Source organism: Brachyhypopomus gauderio, chromosome 1 (assembly GCF_052324685.1).
Source record: "Brachyhypopomus gauderio isolate BG-103 chromosome 1, BGAUD_0.2, whole genome shotgun sequence".
NCBI classification, from domain to species: domain Eukaryota; kingdom Metazoa; phylum Chordata; class Actinopteri; order Gymnotiformes; family Hypopomidae; genus Brachyhypopomus; species Brachyhypopomus gauderio.
In genome coordinates this window covers 653,726-675,807 of record NC_135211.1, presented here as the reverse complement: position 1 = coordinate 675,807, position 22,082 = coordinate 653,726, and the positions used below count along the sequence as shown (strand labels likewise).

Sequence of the window (22,082 nt, the reverse complement as noted above, 5' to 3'; positions counted from 1 at the left end):
ATTAGGAAAGCTACCCTGATCACTACAGACCCATCTCATCCATTACACACACACTTTCAGTTACTTCCATCAGGAAGGAGATATAAAGTCCCATTGGCTTGGAAGAATGTGTATAGATCTTTTGTTCCTTCGGCAACTACAATTCTGAACTCAAAATAGGTGTTATTTTAACCTTTATAAGTGGTATATTGTATAAGATGGATTTTTGTTGTGATTTTGTGTATATTTGTGTTCTGTAAAGCCATGTCAAAGATGAATTTCTGTCTTCAGACAGACAATAAAGACTTATTATCTTATCTTCCAAGGCCATAACTAACAATGCTAACACAAATCGTTCTAAGCTATATTATAGGAATCCTGATTTAGGTTTGCATCAGTTTGGTTTTCTCTGATCTTTGTGAATCCTTTGTTATTGCATCCATAATCTTAATCCGATTATTCTTTCTGTAATTCCTCTATCCGCCTACCGAAACATAAAGGACTCCTCAAGTTATCGTGATAGAACCATTAAGCCTGATAACCGTCATTCCAAAGTACACAACTGCATTTCATGATGGCAACACTGCTTTTCTTTGTTTCTTTCATCCACCTTGACACAGTTGATTGATTTTACTACTTACTGAACTTCTGATACCTGCCATATCTGATAGCTGTTAGACCAAGCATATCACTGCACACCAACAGTATTAACCAATCTAACATTAACCAGTCTAACCCTACACTACCTGATCTAACTCTATATTAACCAGTTTAACCCTACACTACCCGATCTAACTCTATATTAACCAGTTTAATCATATAGCTCTCGCATCATTAGATCTATTGCACATGGCAGCATGCTGTTTTTGTAACATCACATATACTGCTAATAAAATTTTTTCTAACACAATTATTATATGCTTAGCTTTCACACTCTTCTAATGCACCATGTCAAGCCATTGCACAGATTGTTCATGAACTTAAAATTTGTAATGAACAATGTCATTGCAGGTTGTTCATGAACTTTACACTGTAGGGCTCGTCATTTTTACACTTAGAGACAATGTGGCATCATTTCAAAGAAACAGACCTCCAAGTTAAACATGAAATAGTCAACATTTTATTTGTTGTTGGGTTAAAACAAAAGAAAGAATGAGGGATTTTTGGTTCTTGTGAAATCACAAGGCCACCAGTCAACATTATTCATCATCACCACCATCCGATTTCTCAATAACCTTCCTCATCCAGCGACGCATGCGAAACAGGTGAGTGTAGAATCCATATTTCCCATCCCGATCGCAACCCTCACCCCAGGACACTATACCGAGTTGATACCAGCGCTTATCCACAGGACTCTGAAGAATAGAAGAGGTTACAGGTCAGTATATGTCTATAATACTATATATTATATATATATATATATATATATATATATATATATATATATATATATATATATATAATAATAGTTCTATTGAAGAAGTGAAGTGTGTCTTCCTGCCTTCATTACGAATGGTCCCCCACTGTCTCCTTCACAGGCGTCGCCTCTCTGCGTATCTTCTGGGCTGTAACCTAAAGAGAATATCACACATGGTTACCTTTCCTTCTTCTTCCTTTCTTTCCTACCTTTCCTGCAAAAAGTCTACGGGAGCTTTAGGAGAGGTTTGAGAGCCTAGATACTACCACTCAGCAGGTGTAGCAGTGAGCAGCAGATTTCTACACATAGCCTACACCACTGTGCCCTCACCTGCACAAAACATGTTGTCAGTGATACGTATAGATGTGGATTTGCGACATTCGTCTTGGTTGACAATGGGCAGGTGGATCTGCTGTAGCACTGCTGGCAGGTTCTGAGGGCTCGACGTCCATGACTCCTTCAGGAGACCCCAGCCTGTCACACGGCCTTTGAACCCTTCAGTCATCATGCTACACAGAGAATGGGAGGCTTTCGGTATGACAGGAGTGGTATAATAACAGGCTATGTTAATGGTGTAAAATGTCATAAGCTCTTTTTATTAGAACAGCAGAAATGCTAGAAAATGTTAAGCTGCTGCCCTAGCCTAACAATATTGTGATCTTACGTGTTGGCAACACTCTTAGTGGGCATGCAGATGGGGTGGATCTCATCGGTGAAAGTGACGGGTTTCTTCATGTGAAGCAGAGCAATGTCCCTGTTCAGATTTTCTTTCCAGTTGTACTTTGGATGAACGATGATTTCATCAATTGCTACAATCTTCTCAGTGCCCTTCTCATACCTGTCAGAGACAACAATCAAGGGTTTCAGACAGACCCTGACCCCACCAATCCAACCAATCAATTACAAAAACAGACATTAGTGTAGCACATTGTCTCCCTTCCCATTTAACTCAACATTTTGAATTTGCTGCCAGTTGTGTTGGTGTATGCTGGTGTTTTGTAGATTATATGGGGCTCACTTGGCACGATGGTGTTTCCCAAGCCGAACAAGGATGTCGTCGCTGGTGAAGTTTTTGTTCCATGGTGGGTACAGGATGCAGTGTGCAGCAGTGAGGATCCACTCGTCACTGATCAAACTCGCCCCACACAGCAGCTCCTGAGGGCTGCGCTTGTACAGCATCACCTGCCTGCAACAGGCCAGCGTCAACGTCAATCACTCTGTTGGCCAATCAGATGTGGGAATGACCGTGCAGTAATCACTGTTCTATGATGACATGAGTGAGTAAAGTGTTGTAGTTACCATGGTGCACTTCCTACTTCAGCAGAAGCCCCTCCAACAATTCTCTTAGAATATGATTCGGTTAGATCTTGCTCTGTTGAGTCCGTTTTCTGAATTTTCTCAAACATGGGACGTTCTCCACATTCTGACAGCAAAGAAAAGTATAAGTGCATTAGATTTATTAAAGATGAAAGTATTATCGGACTTTTACTAACCCTAACCGTCAAACTGCACAGCTGTCACTTCAGCACACTGGTTTGGAAGAAACCAGTTTTATAGCCAACATGGTTGTCAATGTTGTCAACACTTGGGACTTGTCATCTATTTTGTGAGTGTCGGGGAGCTGAACAGGGCAATGATGTAAGAGAAAGTAAAGTAATGTAATGAACATAAGTCTGTAAAGTAAACAGTAGGTGGTTTATAGCAGAGGGTTTCTACTATAGTCTGCACATTCAAAATCCATGTCTGGGATTTGTAATCATATGAAATTCATTTATATTATAAAATAAAGTTATTCAAACAACCACTCTAGTTTCAGCGAGTACAAAGTTATCACACAAAACTTAACTTAAAAGACAAAATGGCCACTAATTTACATACTAACTTTGAATGGTTATAAGAACCAGAAACTGGATGTGATGTGAAGTTCCAAATGGAATATGAAAGAGAAAGAGAAGTGTTCACCTCTTTGAACATACAGGTGTGTATACACACACACACACACACACACACACACACACACACACACACACACACACACACACACACACACACACACACACACACACACGTGTACAGAAGATATTGTTACCCAGTTCTCCCTGTCCAAAGCTGCGTGGGTTGAAGAATGAAGTCCTTTTGCCCAGATCTGTCCTCTGCTGAATCTGCCCCGTCTCTTCCACCTTCCCATCCAGCGGCTCATCTTAGAAACAGACGGGACACTTTTCAGAGGGTCTGATTTAAGTCTGATGTTCAGTAGGCATCTGCAGTCATTGTAGGATGACCTAATCCATCACAATTCTTCATAAATTACAGAATTGCATACAAGGCATGGTTGCACAGTAGACCTGGGTGGTACTCACCACAGAGCTCCAGGTCACAGTAGTCTATGGTGAAGTTTCCAGCCTCATTCTTCACATAGCACCATGGTCCCTCTAGATCACCATCTGGGTTCCTACAGTGGTTCTTCACCAGCGCTACCTCAGGTATGAAGTCCTTCCCCACACTCAAAGCTTTCACTTTGGGCAGGGTCCACTGTAGACAGGTGTAGCCACGGACCGTCACAGACAAATTTCCAGTATACGTCTCCCCATTGTCAGTCAGGCAGTCGGTCTTACTGTAGCGCTCCGCCATTGTCTGTGCTGGGGGAGTAGGAGGGGGGCCCAGCACCTGACCTATGTGGGCAGGACGGAGTTCAAATACATCTGCACCTCTAGTGCATTAAAGTACATTACCACATTATACAACAAAACACACAAAATGACTGGTCCTTCTGGTAGCAAACCCTACTACTGGGGTAAATTCAATCTACAATAAATTTAATTGCATAGCAACCCTAACAAATGTAAAACCTCTTATTAGCACTTCTATCACTGAGGTTGTCAAGTGAGTAATTCTTGGGTCACTTAGTGAGTAAATAAAAATAAAGTGAGCTACACCTTCAGCTCTATCCCCTGAGCTACACCTTCAGCTCTAACCCCTGAGCTACACCTTCAGCTCTAACCCCTGAGCTACACCTTTAGCTCTAACCCCTGAGCTACACCTTCAGCTCTAACCCCTGAGCTACACCTTCAGCTGTAACCCTGAGCTACACCTTTAGCTCTAACCCTTGAGCTACACCTTTAGCTCTAACCCCTGAGCTACACCTTCAGCTCTAACCCCTGAGCTACACCTTCAGCTGTAACCCTGAGCTACACCTTCAGCTGTAACCCTGATCTACACCTTCAGCTGTAACCCTGAGCTACACCTTCAGCTGTAACCCTGAGCTACACCTTCAGCTGTAACCCTGAGCTACACCTTCAGTTGTAACCCCGATCTACACCTTCAGCTGTAACCCTGAGCTACACCTTCAGCTGTAACCCTGAGCTACACCTTTAGCTCTAACCCTTGAGCTACACCTTTAGCTCTAACCCCTGAGCTACACCTTCAGCTGTAACCCTGAGCTACACCTTCAGCTCTAACCCCTGAGCTACACCTTCAGCTCTAACCCCTGAGCTACACCTTCAGCTGTAACCCTGAGCTACACCTTCAGCTGTAACCCTGAGCTACACCTTCAGCTGTAACCCTGAGCTACATCATCACTGGTGTGTACACCGTTTACTACAGTGCTGTAAGTGAAGTACCGCATTTTGCCACCCAGCATTTCTGCTTCCTGACTGTGGGGTCCCGTGTGAAGCACCAGGGGCCACTGGGACTCTTATCTGGGTTCCTGCAGAAGTTCTTTGACAGTTTCAGCACTGTGGTGTTGAACTCACTGGGAGAAAAGACAAAACACATTAACAGAATGACGTTGAAATTAAAGCTGCTAACATGTGACAAATTTTAAAATAAAGGGAATTGTAGTTCCTGACAGTTAGCATTTTCCTCAACCCAATTCACCAGCAAATGTCTAGTTCTATCCATTCACCAGCAAATTATCAGATTTGTCTTGACATGTTAGGAGAATTAAACCATATGCTTGAAGAGGTTTAGTTTGACAAACCTAATTTAACAGTATAATCAACAGAAACAGGTGATCAAATTATTATGTCTTCATCTCAAAACCCATCTTCATCTTATTGATTGTTATGATGACATGGGCAATTGTCATGGGTTAATTTCACAGCCTGAATGATAATGAAGTAAACAAATAACAGAGTTGCAGCTATAGTACTGTGGCAGCAGGAACTCAGTCAGTCATACATACGTGATTTTGTGGGGAAAGTTGCTTTTCCAGTACTGACACTGCTTTCCAGAAATAGTAATGCTGACATTTCCAGAGTATTCTTCACCGATGCCATGATAGCACAGATCTGTTGAGTACAAACAGGCCAAGCTTGCACTTAGACAGTTTAACTCATAGAAATGACTTAAGAGGGCGGCTTCCTGCTGATGCTGCTTCCTGCTGATGCTGCTTCCTGCTGACGCTGCTGCGGTGTTTTTTTCCTAATTTTGCGATTGTTTTTTAAAATTATAATAACTATTTTTGTACTGTTCTTAACTGTTTGCCTTCCTAGACCATTTTCACAGGTAGTTCTTCCACAGTCATAGTCGGAGAATGAGGGCTGCAGCTAACGCTAACGCTAGCCCACCAGAGCACTGCTCCCCGCTCAGGTTTGCCCTGCTTAGTGAAACACCCGCTGAGGAGCCTGTCTCACGGAGCCTGTCTCATGGACTCTGGTCATAGGTGACTATCATTCGGCCCGTGACAGTAGCTAATCCTTTAGGGGCTCCAGCAGTTACAGTCAGTTGTTTACCAGGAGCCAGAGCACCGGACGTTAGTTGCAACCTTAGACTGTTAGAACAAACTTATAACCGACCAGAAAATTGATGTTCTATGTCTCACAGAAACTTGGATTCAATCTTCAATCACTACCTACCGCAAATTTAGCGGTATGCATTGACAAAATAATAATGGTAGGAGACTTTAACATATATTTTGATAATGCGGAGGATCCACTGACAAGGGCTTTTACTTCTATATTGAACTCTGTTGGCATTATACAAAATGTAACAGGACCTACTCATTATCGTAATCATACACTAGATTTAATTTTAATGCTGGGTCTCGACCTAGCTATCTAGTCCAATTCGAGCTTCATCTTAACCTATAAACCCACTCATCTCCTCGGCATTGTATAAAGCGCTTGATAAATTAATCAACAGCTACACAGTTTATTGAAACCCTCTCTGAATTAATTGCTTTAGCCCACTTGCCATCCGATCCAGAGGAGTTAAATAGTCTAACCGACTGCATAGTTAATACCTGCAGATCAGCTCTAGATATAGTAGCTCCACTCAAATATAAAAAGGCTAGATCTAAAAAGCTCGCCCCGTGGTATACCGACCAAACTCGAAACTTAAAACAAATAGCACGTAAATTAGAGCGTAAATGGCGATCTACTAAATTGGAAGTATTCCACTGTGCCTGGAAGGATAGCATTATTGAGTACAAACGGGCACTCACTAAAGCACGCTCAGCATACTTAGCCTCACTGATAGAGAAAAATAAAAACAATCCTAGATTTCTTTTTAATACTATTTCTAAACTTACAAAAAACCAAGCAGGCGCAGAACCTCAGATTCCAAACCTCACTAGTAATGTATTTATTGATTTCTTTGATAATAAAATAGAGAATATTAGACAAAATATACCTCTTCATCATCCGCACTTGCATCCAGCCTCCAACACCCCAGTGTTACAAAAACACAGCTAAGCTGTGTCCTCTTTAGGTGTGTTGTGAGGAAATGGCCGAAACACCCGAGGATGCCAGGGCACACAACTGATGATGTCACACAGGTGGCACCACATGGTCATCCCACTCCACTGTCACCAATCATGAACATGGAGGGACTTAAACATCCAGTCCTATTACAAAGTCTTGACGACTGGTGTCAAACCAGTGACCACTGCGAAAGAGCAGATGACAACCTGGGAAAGACCTGGTGACAGCCTGGAGAGACTGCTGGCAGGAGGGAATAGGCCCCATCAGGGCTGCATGGGTTAGCTACCCATGTTGGCAGGAGCCGGGCACTAGACAGTGACTCGGTCCCACCCATTATGGCTACAAAAAGAATGAAAGGAACAATACCCCTGGAGTCTGTGAAAGCGGGGGTGGAAGATGACTCATCGTCAGACCATATGGCAACAAACCTTGCAACGGAAACGACAACGATTTATACGTTCAACATGGCAGTTGACGGGGAAGCAGCTCTGACAGGACACAAGCTACAAAGCTGGATCTGTGGCTGGAGAAAGATAACATCAGAGAGAGGACTCAAGATCCATCAGGGTAGGAAAAAATGCTTGAGAGAGCTTGGCGAGGGGCCTCGCATTGACCACTACCACCTCAGAGGTAGGGCAAATCAGTCGATTGAAGCCAAGCGGCAGGACAATGACCATAGACCACAAGATATCAGAACCCCAGATGAAGCTCAATCAAGCATGGACCCACCTACAGAGTTGAATCCGGAGCCCATCCAGCCACAGGTCGCAGTAGAGAGGAAGATGGAAGGGCGGAAGCCTCAAATCTTGTGGCCTAAATGTTCCCAGAAAAAGGAGTGGGAAACCATCAACATAGACTTAGTCCATCTTCTAGAGGGGCTGAAAGGAGGTGTAGAGAAGAAACTGGACAAAATTGGAGAAATCATCTACAGCTATGGGGCAGAGAGATTTGGGGTGAAAAGCAAGCGTCATAAGGTACCGAAGGAACTAGCTCATGCCAAGTCCAGAAGGCAAAGAGAGATTGAAAGGCTTGTGAAGGAAAGAAGGTGTCTGAGAAAACAGTGGAAGAAGGCCGCAGAAGAGGAAAGGAAAGGACTTGAGGCACTCCAAGGTGACATCAAGCAGCATCTGGCAATGCTGAGAAGAGCTGAATGCCTGAGAAAGCAGTGCAAGAAGAAGGAGAGAATGAGGAGTGCCTTCTACAGAGATCCCTACAAGTTTGTGAAAACCCTCTTTGTCAATGAAAAATCTAGAACCCTCAAAGCACCCATAAGGGAACTGGATGAGCACCTGAGGAAGACCTCCTCTGACAATCAGAGGCACGGGCCAGCCAGCATTCCAGGTGACATGTCACCAATCCAACAGGTGGAACACCAGATGGAAACAAGGCCCCTACATGGAGCGAAATTGAGAGCACAGTAAAGCGGGCAAAAGCAGCATCAGCCCCTGGGCCCAATGGCGTTCCATATAGGCTCTATAAGAACACGCCGGGAGTCGTGAGGTACCTCTGGAAGCTGATGAGATTGGCATGGGCAAAAGGAATTATACCAAAGGCATGGCGAAGGGCAGGAGGGATCCTGATTCCCAAAGAGAAGAACTCCTCACCATCGAACAATTCCACCAGATCAATCTCTTGAATGTGGAAGGGAAGATATTCTTATCAGTATTGTGGCTCAGAGGCTCTCAGCTTTCCTGCAGAAGAACAACTTTGTTGACACCTCAGTGCAGAAAGCAGGGCTGTCTGGAATACACAAATGTCATCTGGCACCAGATACAAACGGCGAGGAAGGAGAGGGACTGGTCTGATATGATCGAATTTTCAGCCCTGCATTGGCTCCCAGTTAAATTCCATATTGATTTTTTAATTCTTCTACTGACTTATAAAGCACTGCACGGACTTGATCCTGATTACCTCCAGCAACTTATTTCCTATTATTAACCCCCACGTCCACTAAGATCACAGGGTGCTGGTCTTTTATTAGTTCCAACAATTAATAAGGTAACAGCAGGGGGAAGAGCCTTTTCTTATAAGGCCCCCCAGCTTTTGAATAACCTTCCAGAATGCATCCGGGACTCTGACACAGTCTCAATCTTTAAGTCTAGGTTGAAAACTTACTTATTTAGTTTAGCGTTACATAACTAATGTGCCCCCTTAGATAAAGGTACAGATCCAGGGGTTCATAGACGAAGGGTTTTATGGTAGACTGGGGCGCTGGTGCTGTCGTCCTGTCACTGCATGTGGTCCCTCAAGTTTGGTGCAGTGGATGGATGCCAATGTCTGGGAATGCTCCAAAATCTGTTACCTCCTGGTTTTGCCTTTTTAGCTAGGCATATAAATAAATTTAATGCCGGAGTTGCTGCCACACTCCAGCAATGTTTCAATTTCATCTGTCCCACATATAATACCGTACAGAGCTAATTTTCCGTTTTATTTTTCCATATGGTTTCTCGCCTACCCGAAAAACACTGAGACGAGGAGAGACGAGCCTTTCCCGACATCCATCCTGGGCCAGTCACCTCCTGCCTAACCAGATATGATGAAGGATCAACCCATTGCTATGACTAACCAGTGTGGATGAAGGATAAACCCACTACACTGGACCCTCTCACCACCCTGAATTCTCCTCTGCTTTGACTACCATTACCAACCATCAAGACGTTTAGGACTGAATAGGAAATACATAGAGAACTCATGTTAGATTTAAGCAAAAGGACTCAATGTTTCAATCCCACGGTCAGTTTCCAGTTGAGACCTTGCTTGTACCACTCAATGATGCTACTCTATGCGACACACTATGTACTGCAGTATCTTTAGGTGTTTCGGCCATTTAACACATGTATATAAATACACACCAAGATGATATTTATTTATCCTTCCCATCTTTTCTTTGTTTTTCTATCTACAATTGTTGTTATGATGACCGGTGTCTGCCAGAGGAGGATGGTCTTGGTTCCTCTCAAGGTTTCTTCCTCATGACCTTAGGGAGTTTTTCCTTGCCACTGTCGCCCTTGGCTTGCTCACTGGGGGCTTGGACTCAGACACTTGTAAGGCTGCTTTCTGACAACTGTTGTAAAAAGCACTATATAAATACATTTTGATTTATTTTTTTTATTGATTATTTCTGTTTATTAATGCAACATTTTTCACATTCACCATTTGACAGATTCCTTTATCTGGTGTGATTTCCATTTATGTATCAGTATGAGAGGGTTTGTGCGCCGGGAATCAAAGTCAATGGTGCGGGAGATATAAACATCTTATGCTACCTGGTCTACTTGGCCAAGCAGCAAGTTTAAAGTGAACCGACTGTGCAGAACTAACCTTAACTCAGCACAATTATTCATTCAGTTTTTGACAAACAATGACAGAATCCATGTAATTCGCCATACATCAGAAACACATAATATAATTTCCTGAACATTAAAAAGCATATATGGCCCTTACCTTTGTGTTCTACACAATTTCTAATTTTGCCCACATTGTCTGGAGTCCTCTTCAATGTGGTGCCTGAACAATCTGTGTGGGAGAAAGTGATACATTACACATCACATGAGAGCACAAACAGGAAAGGACAGATTGAGCCTTCATCTGTACTGAGACAGATTGTTTCTTTATTGAGACAGTTTACACCAACATCTTTTCCGAGTCAGATTAAGCCCACATCTTTACTGAGACAGATTAAGGTCTTTACCAAAAATAATTAAAACAGAGAAGCTACAGTGATACAGTTTCCTGTGAGATGTATACAGTAGACAGTAGATGTATACTGTAGATGTATACAGTTACATGTATACTGTAGATGTATACTGTGAGATGTATACAGTAGACAGTAGATGTATACAGTAGATGTATACTGTAGATGTATACAGTATACAGTAGATGTATACAGTGGATGTATACAGTAGATGTAGACAGGAGATGTATACTGTATACTGTAGATGTATACTGTAGATGTATACAGTAGATGTATACTGTAGATGTAGACAGTAGATGTATACTGTATACTGTAGATGTATACTGTAGATGTAGACAGTAGATGTATACTGTATACTGTAGATGTAGACAGTAGATGTATACTGTATACGTATACTGTAGCATCAGTGGACAGTCAAAGCATACGTTCCTTTTTAACATTTTTCACCACTGACTACTAACTGTGTCCAAAGATTTCACATAATTTGTTTACAGATTGCGTCCTGAATGGCTGTGCAGCTGTCAGTATAAATGAACATGACTTCTGACTTCCTAAAGGTGCTGATTCTGGACTGAGGCACCTGATCTACACACCTACAATGAAAAATACTCAAGTTGAGGTTCAGGACTTGTGTTAGTTAGGCACTAAACTAGATGGTGACTCTCTCTCTTATTTAGATTCATGGTTGGTAGTCTGAGCATTTCGTGATCTATTTGTTAAATTTGACATATAAATTAGACAGCTTTTAAGGATAGTTTTGTCTCCAAAAGTATCTGGAGCTGACCAATGACAAGCTCAAAACGGACGGACCGCCTATGAGCGGTCAGTAGCCGTCAGAGTTCAGACTTTGTCTAATTTGATTTCAAAGATGGGGAACGTTGTGCCCTTTGCTCCTTGTTCAATATCACATATTTACACAAAATGAGGTCACCGCTGACTTAGCAGCCTGAACCCTAGGGCAGTGTACAGCTTTAAGACTTACCTGTGTATTTCACCCAAAATTTACTCTAAAAGAAAGAGAAAAAGATCATCTAATTATGATGACATTTTAAAATGAAGTCCAGTTTCCTTTAATAAAAGACAAATTAAACTCTAGTGGGATGAGGCTAAAGGTATAGTTATACAGTGTTACATTTAGAAGTGTTCAATACTAAAGCTATAGTTACATAGTAGTACATTTAGAAATGCCCTACCCCTAAGCTAGTGTTACATTTAGAAGTGTCCTATTGCAGTGTCCATAGAAGTGTTAGATTCATAAGTGTTCTATATCAAAGCTATAGTTACATAGTATTACATTTATGTAACTAAGCTACATTTAGTGTTGCATTTAGAAATGCCCTACCCCTAAGCTATAGGTGGTTACATTTAGAGGTGTTATGATTTGATATTTTGGCGTAAACACTACTCTGTGGTGGTGTTGCTCTGCCCACCGTTGTGTCGGTCTTCTCAAACACTTCACGAGCCTCCTCGTGACTGCAGATCTCCTCCATACACTCCCTCTCCAGGTTCCCCTGCTTCAACTCCTCAAATGGCATGTTGGCTCTCCTCGCACGGATAACCTGAGCAGCCCTCTTACTATCGATAAACACTGAACGACAGAAAACCACCTGTCTGCCACCCCTTATCAAAAGTTATAGTGGATTCATTTGAATGTGAATGACAAATGGCCATCCGTTATTGAATGTAACCAGCAAAGGTGGCTTACCGTCATAGCAGAACATCAGCTGAACCGCCTGGGTGAGAAGAAGGGTTGTGAGGAGAGACACTGATACAGCCCCCATTCTTTAAAGACACTACAACTGAGAAGACCTGGAACACACAGGCTGCTAGCAAACCCCCAAACCCACCAGTGCAACCTGAGTTAATATTGAACTACTGGAGTTCAAACAGAACAGACGGAGTCTAATGCAAGCTTGCCTAGACCTCATACTGCATATCAGTCTGAGCAGTGATTCACCCATACTCCTCCAGGACAGGCTGGGGACATTCCAGAACGTTCTTCATGGACTCTTATGATATGCTGGTGGATGTGAATTATATATTACATCACTTCATCACTTTTTGGCATATACAGTAAAACACTAGTGATGTATTGTAACTTTTGAATATTAATTGTAGTAAATATCAAATACCAGATAAATTCCCAGTTTAAAGTACACTAAATAAACTTTGTCAGAGCTGATAATAGCAAAATAAACATCCCTGTGAGCTTATTTGTAAAAGCAGGAATAAGACAAAAATGTTTCTGTATAGTGTCAGTGTAGAAAAAGATTAGTAAGATTAGACGTTTTAAAAGAATAAGATAATTTAGTTAGGGTTAAGATAAAAAGCTATTGTTGCAGGGTCATGAAAAGATTTCGCCTGACAGAGCAAAGATTAAATCTAAGACAGAAACAGGGAGGGAGTGATTATAATGAATGGGCCCCAAGTTGGATGTACTTTTGAAATTAAACTGTTGAGAGAGCAGAGCCAAAATGTTAAAAGGTTTAAACTACCACAGGACACCATCGGCGTTAAACTACCAGTGGTTTCTTCAGCGTGTAGGATTATAACAGGGCAAACAGTGAAGGTAAATGACATGTTGGTTCCCAAACACCAATCAGTGCTGGACAGACCAAACATCTCTTGCAATAAGGGGAAATGCAACCATGATGCATGACAGCTTAATATGAAAAAATAAGAAAAGATGATGCTGAAATTGTGTTTGATCTGTACTGTTTGATCTGTACTGTTTGAACTGTGCCTGTAATTCGTGCAGTATCAGATAACAGGCTCTTGCATCAAGGCCTTGGAAGATAAATTAGGACAAACTCAAATCAAGAGAGAAACACACATTAGTCAATGGACGTTATTAGTTAAGCACTAAACATTGGCTTTTTCTGTCTGTTTTTGGAGTAAAATTGAATATGATTCCGTCATAATGGTTAACAAAACATGCGTCTTCTAGTTAAGATTTAAATACTAATCAGACAACATGGACACAGACCTTCCTAAAAGAATTGGATATCAGATACTCTTCCAGCAGAGTTTTGTTTTGTACAAGAGCTTGAACAGATCTGGTACAAACAGCGATAACACAAAGGTCAGGGGGTGAGTCAATATTTACCCCTACATTTAACGTGTATGCTGCTGTGACAAAAAAAAAAAAACAAACACCTGACAAAAGTCTTTTACATCTTTAACAGCAATAAACGTTTATTACTCACACAGTTGTACTGTATAATATTTCAAATCTTGATAAATATATAAACATTCTCAGTCCTGGCTACCTGACTCTATTTCAATGGTCTCTGCCACTGTGCTTGGTCCATCGTGGCCCTGCAGTATGACCGCACTGCTGTTCACCATGTGCTCTTCCACTAAGACACATTTAGCGTCCTCGGCCTGCTCCTCCCCCGCAGCTCCCTGAACACCCTGTTCCTGAACCACAATACACTTGGCAGCGCCATCCGTCATGATGATCTGCACAACATCTTTGGCGAGTTTCACCCGTCCTGCAAGATCTTCAGCTTTGTCTACAATGGCAGATCCTTGGGTGAAAGTTGGGCAGCCTGCCATGGCGTCCTCGGAGAAAGACACCACGCCGAGGTTCTCCAGGGCCTGAACGTACAGCACAGCACATTCCTCGTTCTCCTCGGCCAGTGTCTCCTTCCTGGGCCGCCCTCTAGCCGGGGGCGGGTGTCTGCTCCGAGTTGGGTCCACGTGTGACTGCAGGTGGCGCTGCAGGCTCTGCATCAGCGTGTACCTGGCCCCGCACGTCTCGCACCTGTGCGGCTTCTCGTCCAGGTGAGACTTCATGTGCCTGCGCAGCTTGGTGGCCATGGTGTAGCCCCTGCCACAGCGCTCGCACCTGAAGGGGCGGTCTCCCGTGTGCAGGCGCTCGTGTGCTCTGAGCGTGTGCGGGTCGCGCAGGGCCTTACCACACACGGGGCAGAGGTACGCCTCGCCCGTGTGCTCGATCAGGTGCCGGCGAAGCTCAGGCGCCTGTGCGAACCGCCGGCCGCAGTGTTCGCACGCATAGGGCCGCTCGCCCGTGTGCAGCCGCAGGTGACCCTGCAGGTTGCCGCGCTGACGGAAGCGGCGGCCGCAGTGTGTGCACTCGTACGGTCGCTCACCCGTATGCAGCCGCAGGTGGTTCCGCAAGGAGCCCGCGTTGGCCAGCTCCTTCCCACACTCGGGGCACTTGATCCTGGGCACCCAGCGCCCGGCCTCCTGGGCCTCGTGGGCCTCCCTGTGGGCGCGCAGCGAGGGCCGGCGGGCGAAGGCCTTGCCGCACACGTCGCAGACAAAGGGCCTGGCTCCCGTGTGGAGCACCGCGTGCTCCTTAAGGTCCCGCTTCAGCCCATAGGTCTTGTCGCAGTGTGGACACTCGTAGGGCCGCTGGCCCTGGTGCATGAGCGTGTGGGCGTGGTAGCTCTCCTGCGAGCTGTAGCGCTTCCCACACTCGGCACAGCCGTACGGCTTCGTCTCCATGTGGGTGAGCTGGTGCTTCTTCAGATGGCACAGCTGGAAGAAGCGTTTACCGCACGTGTCACACTTGTGCTTCCGCTCTCGCACGCTCAACTGAAAGGTGTCTGGAGAATCATCTCCTCCATCCCCAGTCTGCTCCTCTCTGGTCAAGTCCTGTGGACTGTCATCTGACCTTGCGTCCTTACAATGCTGTGAGCTCTGTTTGTTCACTCTGGCCTTTTCGGTGTCTGTCTCTTTGCTCAGAGGCTTTTCCTTGGGACACACGTTGGTACTCGTTGGCCGTTGTGGTCGCTGGTATGCGTGGCTGCGCAGACAGTGCACCCTGCGAGGTTTGGCGGCTAGGCGAGAGCTGGCTCTCACAGCTCCTCCACCTTCTTCACGTGGGTGTGGGAGCTCTTGTGGTGCTGAGCCTCCATTAATGCTGCGCAGCTCCTCAGTACTCAGGCCTTCCACAGATCTCTCTCCACAGCCTGCTTCTGACGCCCTCTGATCCAGCTCACCAGTCTCTCGGGTGTGGCAGCCGTCGGCAGCACTCTTCTCCGCCCCGTGATCGTCATACAGGAATTTATCCTTCATGCATTTTGCTGCGAGACAAATGCCACACGTTCAAAGTTAATTGCTAGTGATACAAAAAATATTTATCTTCAAAAGTGCATGTTGCTTGATCAGTGACATCCATGGCAACACCACACACTGCACTCTCTTGTTTTCCTTATGTCACCATAGCAGGTCAGAGTAAACAAACAAAAACACACACAAACAAAAACAAAGAAAAACAAAACAACAACCACAATAAACAGAGGATTACTCATGGGTTAAAGCAAGAAATTTTCATTTGACTGAAAATTTTTCCTGGCAAAAGACAATGCCAGTAATTATCATGGCCTGGCGGTTAGGGAACTGGTCTTGTGACCGGAGGGTTGTGGGCTCGATTCCCAGGTTGTGGGCCATGACTGAGGTGCCCCTGAGCAAGACCCTTAAACCTCAATTGCTCACTTGTATAAAATGTAAGTTGCTCTGGATAAGGGCGTCTGCCAAGTGCCATAAATGTAAATTACTGACAATGTGGTGTAGTTGGGACAAGGCCTCTTTTGCCTAATTCTACACAATAAACACATTTATAAAGTATATTTATCTAAACAGCCTGTGTAAGGAGAGAAGAGAGAATCTATGAAGCAACAAAATGCAACACCTGAGCAATAAATGTACATAAATGTTTATATAATGGAGTTATCTGGGGGTGCTCTTCCAGAAAATTATTTAAAGATCAAGTCAAATTTAGTGAATCCTGGTGAGTTTTAAAAGGTATGAAGCTCTCTTGGTTTTATCAGATTCACTATAGCAAAAACATAAGCTGTAAGATTACCTGCTTTAAGTAGATATGTTACAAAAAAATTAAATATCCAAAAATGGCAAATTAAATCACACCACTGGATAGAGCTTTTAAATACAAACAGAACACCACCATCCATGTTAAATTGGTTTAGAAATAAAAAGTTGACATTTTAATGGAAGAAATGCGCCTATTTTCTCCGACTGTATTAAAGCTAAATGAAGAAAAGTCTGTGATCGGTGGAGAGATTCTCCAGTATAAATAACCATAACATCTATATTTCACTACAAATTCAAATAAAAATTGAAATGTAGTCACTTTATAGTATGGACATGACATTATAATTTTCAAAATGAATGAACAAATGAATATTTAATGATTAGTACATTGGGCTGAAGCGTGGCGCGCGCGAAGTTACAAAATTCGAGAGGTGCACGACCTCGCGAATCGCCAGCGCGCGAGGCTCTCGCGCACGAGTGGAGCCACCGCGATTACGTCATTTTCGGCGCGCGGACCCTCGATTATATACATATATATATACATCCAGTGCTGAAGAGCACCAGTGAGAGAATCATATTTTGGCCACAAAACAGATAGCACGCGCGTGTGTGGTTTATTATGATTTGACGGAATTTTCCCCCCAAAAAATCAAATGACGGAAATCCGTCATAGTGACGGAGAACTTTAACCCATGATTACTGTTCTTGTTTAAAAAAAAAACATGGTCCTTAAAACAGAATAATATCTGAAAGTCCACAGATATCCAGAGCATAATCTGGTCATAGAATTAAACTCTCCGCTCCATGGCCCTTACAACAGACTCAGCAATGGTCCCAGAAGATCATGGCATCCCATGGTCTACAGGTACTATTAATGCAGAACGCATGCACCTGGTCTACTCATGCAGAGCGTAAAGGTGTGAACCAGGTCTACATCTGGTCTACAGGTAATAGTAATGCAGAGTGAAAAAAGTGCACCTGAACCTACCCGACACTGCAGGTGCCTGTTCAGTCTGGGTGGATTCACTGTCTGTTGATTTGAATGCTGGGCCCAGTTTGAGGGTTTTCCCAGAACTGCTCACATCCGTCTGCTGTGGCTCCCCAGGTTCAGGCAGACTATCTCCCAAGACCAGGAGCTCTGTTCCTGGTCTGATGTCTCTACAGGTCCTGAGATACAGCTGCCCATTCTCCCTGTGCACGGTCACATTCCTCTCATCTTCACATGTAGCAGTGCAGGCAAACCTGGAGAGAGCAGGGAAGAAAGACAGCGTTGTCCGACACTCAGACGGCCACGTCGTTTTTCACTTTATTTGATTTAGTGGTTGTCATAGTGAAACTGCAGTGCAAAGGCGCCTGTTGAAGTAGGTGTGCTACCTGTGCTACCCTTTGTTTATTTTGTACTAGGGCAGGGGTGGCCAACCCATCAGAGACCAAAAGCCACTTTTTTTCTGTGTTACAGCAAAGAGCCACATCATACACATGGGCACATTGACGAAAGTACTGGGGTGAACTCAAGCTAAGCGAACAGCACATTAAAAAAACAAACACAAACGTGGATATAAATGTAAGGATCTGGAAGGCCCCTAAAGCACATGCAGGGTTGGCTAATGTGAGTGTTCCCAACCGGGTCCAGGCGTGATCTGCTTCAGGACTTTGGCACGGTTGGAGGAGGTGGACGCACACTACGAGCTCTGTTATGTACACAACTGTTGTTTTCTAGGTAAAAAGTGGATAAACTCCGTTATCAACACTCGTTACAACGCCACTGACCTGCGCTCACCTTAGGAAGAAAAGAACAGACAGTGTCAGTAGTTTTTAAACCTCCCTCAGTCGTGTGCGGTGCCTTTGCTGCACCTCGTATGTGGTTTATTACAAACGTGTGACAGAAGAACCGCGTCTCACCAACGAGACTCAAATCACAATCACAATATCACAGATTCTTCATACCGCTAGTCTCCAGTTTTCTACCAAAGTGTTAGCGACTCGCTAGGCTTGTAAACAAACCACGCACAAAACTAGGCTTAACCATGACCTTACCGTTCATCTATTCTGTACTGGGGTTAACCATGACCTCACCATTCAACCATTCTGTACTCATCTGTATTCAAGGCATGAGACTGGTGAACCGTTACCCTGTATCAGACATCATACCCTCTATCAGACATCATACCCTCTATCAGACATCATACCCTCTATCAGACATCATATCCTCTATCAGACATCATTTCCTCTATCAGACATCATACCCTGTATCAGACATCATACCCTCTATCAAACATCATACTCTCTATCAGACATCATATCCTCTATCAGACATCATACCCTGTATCAGACATCATACCCTGTATCAGACATACCTCATCCAGTACTTCTTCACTGTTTGTCCTGTAGGTGTTTTTTGGCAGGTTTTCATCCCCTTAAATATAACAAATAAAGTTTAAGAACTTTAATGTCATTATATTCTATAAGTAGCTCATATAAACTGGTATATAACATATAAACCATACCTCCTCTTGCAGCCCATCGTTTGTCAGTCTGTCTGGGTCGTCAAGCCCCAAGACGGTTCCGCTCTTTAAAGTCCGCCCCACACACCACAAGCCCATCTGTCCATCTTCAGCCAGAGAGGGTCCCAGGGTGAGTCCACGGGGCAGTAATCCCAGGACACTACTGAAAGACTCCTTCACCTTCTCCAGGGACACCTCACATCTACTGTGTGTAGCCACTGAAATTAAAGTGAAGTTATGCTGAATGAATAACAAAATTAATCCTAACGCGAAATCTCCAGTGTGTTGGTTTATGAATTATGGGCTATGTCTGTGACAACTGAGAAATGCATGTGTAGCTCCGCGTGTAATGAAAACATCTCTGGAGAACCCGGAGTGACCCTGCAGCCATCGCGCATGCGCACCAGGGTTCACTACTTTAGTCTGCAGTTTCACTACAGACCACCAAGTAAGCGTTTTTCTCCAAACAGCTAAAAGTTAAGAGCAGGTGAGCCGAGATACTGATACTTATTTTCTCACAGAAAATAAACAAGTCAATCTAACGATATATTATTAAAAGCACAGTTAAACCTACAACAGAAACAGCGCGGCTTAATGTCTGCGAATAGAGAACCAGCATATAAGAGGATACAAGATGAATTTTTAATTTCTTTGTGTTAATCTATTTATCTTTAACGTAGGCAAATTGTATAGAATATGTGGGGTGAAGATAATACAACATTACCCGGTTTCTCTAAACTAACATGCAGCTTGCTGACTACAATAGTCACTATAGCTACGCCAGCCAAATGACATGAGAGCGGTGTCTTAACTGTTCTGCCCGTTTTTGGAGAGTAATTCGCATTTATAGCGTAAGTATAAATTCAACCCACTCAGGGTTGTGTTTGCTGTGCACGTTGGTCGGGTCCACGGTGCAGCCAAAACTCCGGGAACATCGTCGTCGTCCAACTAACGAGGAAGTCTACAATCCGGAAGTGAGTGACGGGTGTCACAGACTAACACGTTCGTCCAGAAACATCCACTACTGCCAAGAAACCCAACACAGCGACTGCTTCTTAATCGATGTAATGTTGTTTTCGTGACGCATATGTATGAACAAAGTATTTTAAAAGATTTTGACAGTTGCTGCACATACTTAGGGATGGGCAAGTGAAGCCTCATGATTCACTAAGGCTTTACAAACAATTGTGCCTAAAAAGATTCGAAGCTTTAAAGCTTCAGTGACGGTGACATCTGGTGGACAACTGAAGCCATAGCAACATCTAAAGAGCGTCACTGGAGCAATGGCGCCATTTCAATCCTATGACAGCAATAAAAGTTTTATTTTTTATTTTTATAAATATAAATATATCTACAGACATATCAAACATATCACCCTTAGTGATATACATTTTCTATAACATGTACCTTGGTATATTAATTAGTAAAATAATTATCCCTTATGGCAGGTATCACCAAATGGCGGACCGCGGTCCGGATCAGGACCCGAACGCCGTCCTGTCCAGACCCAATCACATTCCTGATTAACTGGATACGGACCCAAATGCCAAAAAAAATTTAACGGGAAACTATATTTTAAACCGGAGAATTTATTTTCAGACGAGTGTTACCGCTCAACAACTTTCGTTCGCCACCGCGGACCTGGACCTAAGGTCTGAGCTATCTGCCAAAAATGGACCGCGGAAAGATTTAATTGATTACCCCTGCCTTATGGTCACATAAATTGTTACAATACACATTAGATCAGGGATGGGCAACTTCCATGACAAAGGGGGCCAACATTTTTTCAGCACTATTATTGGAGGGCCACATGACCACGCACTTCAAATAATTGGATATGAAAGACACTACAAATTATTCTCAATAAGAACACATTTTAAATGTATTCAGATCTGTATGTTTATTGCACCAACATACATCTATTTTCTGCATATAAATGCATTAACATGTCCTTAATAAGCAACAAAGACAAAACATTTGTGTTACGTGCTGTGGCGCTTGTCCTTTGTTGTGCCTCTGATGTTTTTCTTTGTAGATGCTGTTCCACAGGTCTTTTCTCTATTGGGGCATAAAGTCTGTTTGTGTCTCCAATGAGAAATGAGGTGTTCAGTTATTGGTGGACTCTTTCCCATCCCTGGACCAATCCGGAGGACTTCTAGTTGCTGAAGGGGAGGAGCCTCCGGTATAAAAACTGTGAAATCCAAGATGGCTAAAGAGAGGAGAGGCAAGGAGGCCATGTGTGATGGTGGCTTGATTTGAATTGTGATTACTGCTGCTGGTATGGAAGCTGCAGCTAGTGTGCTAGTGTGCTAGTGTGCTAGTGTGCTAGTGTGCTAGTGTGCTAGTGTGCTAGTGTACTATTGTGCTGCGTGTCTTACAGGTGGTTGTTCTACCTGTGTATGTGCTGTTTTAGCTTAACATATGGGAAAACCTGCAGGCTAGATGAGGCATGCCTATACATGTATGCACCACGTAGGAGCCTGTTGATTATACTTTTATTGGTTAAGCTTAGGGGTTGTCTTTTACTTTGTTGAGGTATTGTTTTTCTTTTGAAAAGATTTCTTTTCTTTTCTTTGGTGCCGTCCAGTGGGTTTTCCCTATTGTTGAAATACAGACTGCTTAATTGTTGCCATTAAAATACATATATCAGCATCGGAGCTCTGGCATTTTGGTTGTTTCCTCTCCTGGTCACACTGCACCAGTTCCTTAAACACCTATGTTATGACTCTCACCTTCCTAGACCTAGCCGAGGGTCGTAACATATGGGGGCTCGTCCGGGATTCTCTGTTGTCTGGCGTTTTTTGTGTGGATGTGATTGTGTTGAGTTTTGAGTAGAAAGCTGTGAGGTATGGCGTCCTTTGTGTTACAACAGTTTCTGGATAATCCAACTCTGGATCAGTTAGAAGGGTGTAGGAAGGCTGACTTACTTACAGTAGCTGCCCACTTTGATATTCCGGTGGCAAGGCACTAGCTAAAGCAGGACA

The 22,082-nt window shown here is 43.5% G+C and overlaps 2 protein-coding genes across 5 annotated transcripts; both read right to left on the bottom strand.

Annotated features, from left to right (window-relative positions):
* Positions 1-1,096: 1,096 nt before the first annotated feature.
* Positions 1,097-13,833, bottom strand: f2 (coagulation factor II (thrombin)). Its single transcript, XM_077003560.1, has 14 exons — positions 12,498-13,833; positions 12,223-12,380; positions 11,775-11,799; positions 10,543-10,614; positions 5,580-5,685; positions 5,017-5,147; positions 3,757-4,068; positions 3,486-3,596; positions 2,696-2,819; positions 2,415-2,582; positions 2,061-2,234; positions 1,727-1,905; positions 1,481-1,551; positions 1,097-1,334 (listed from the first exon to the last, which is right to left on the bottom strand). Exons 1-14 carry the CDS (start codon positions 12,571-12,573, stop codon positions 1,179-1,181), a joined length of 1,863 nt encoding a protein of 620 aa, XP_076859675.1. The 5' UTR covers positions 12,574-13,833; the 3' UTR covers positions 1,097-1,178.
* A 136-nt stretch (positions 13,834-13,969) lies between these two features.
* Positions 13,970-20,254, bottom strand: znf408 (zinc finger protein 408). 4 transcript variants are annotated; one of them, XM_077003348.1, is made up of 5 exons: positions 20,234-20,254; positions 19,102-19,316; positions 18,952-19,010; positions 17,583-17,836; positions 13,970-15,846 (listed from the first exon to the last, which is right to left on the bottom strand). In XM_077003348.1, coding segments are annotated over exons 1-5 (2,328 nt in total). In that variant the 5' UTR covers positions 20,235-20,254; the 3' UTR covers positions 13,970-14,047. The 4 variants fall into 4 exon arrangements, with proteins under 4 accessions (XP_076859463.1, XP_076859309.1, XP_076859384.1 ...); XM_077003194.1 differs by lacking the exon at positions 20,234-20,254 and adding an exon at positions 19,971-20,120; XM_077003269.1 differs by lacking the exon at positions 20,234-20,254 and adding an exon at positions 19,911-20,037.
* Between the last annotated feature and the right edge of the window lie 1,828 nt (positions 20,255-22,082).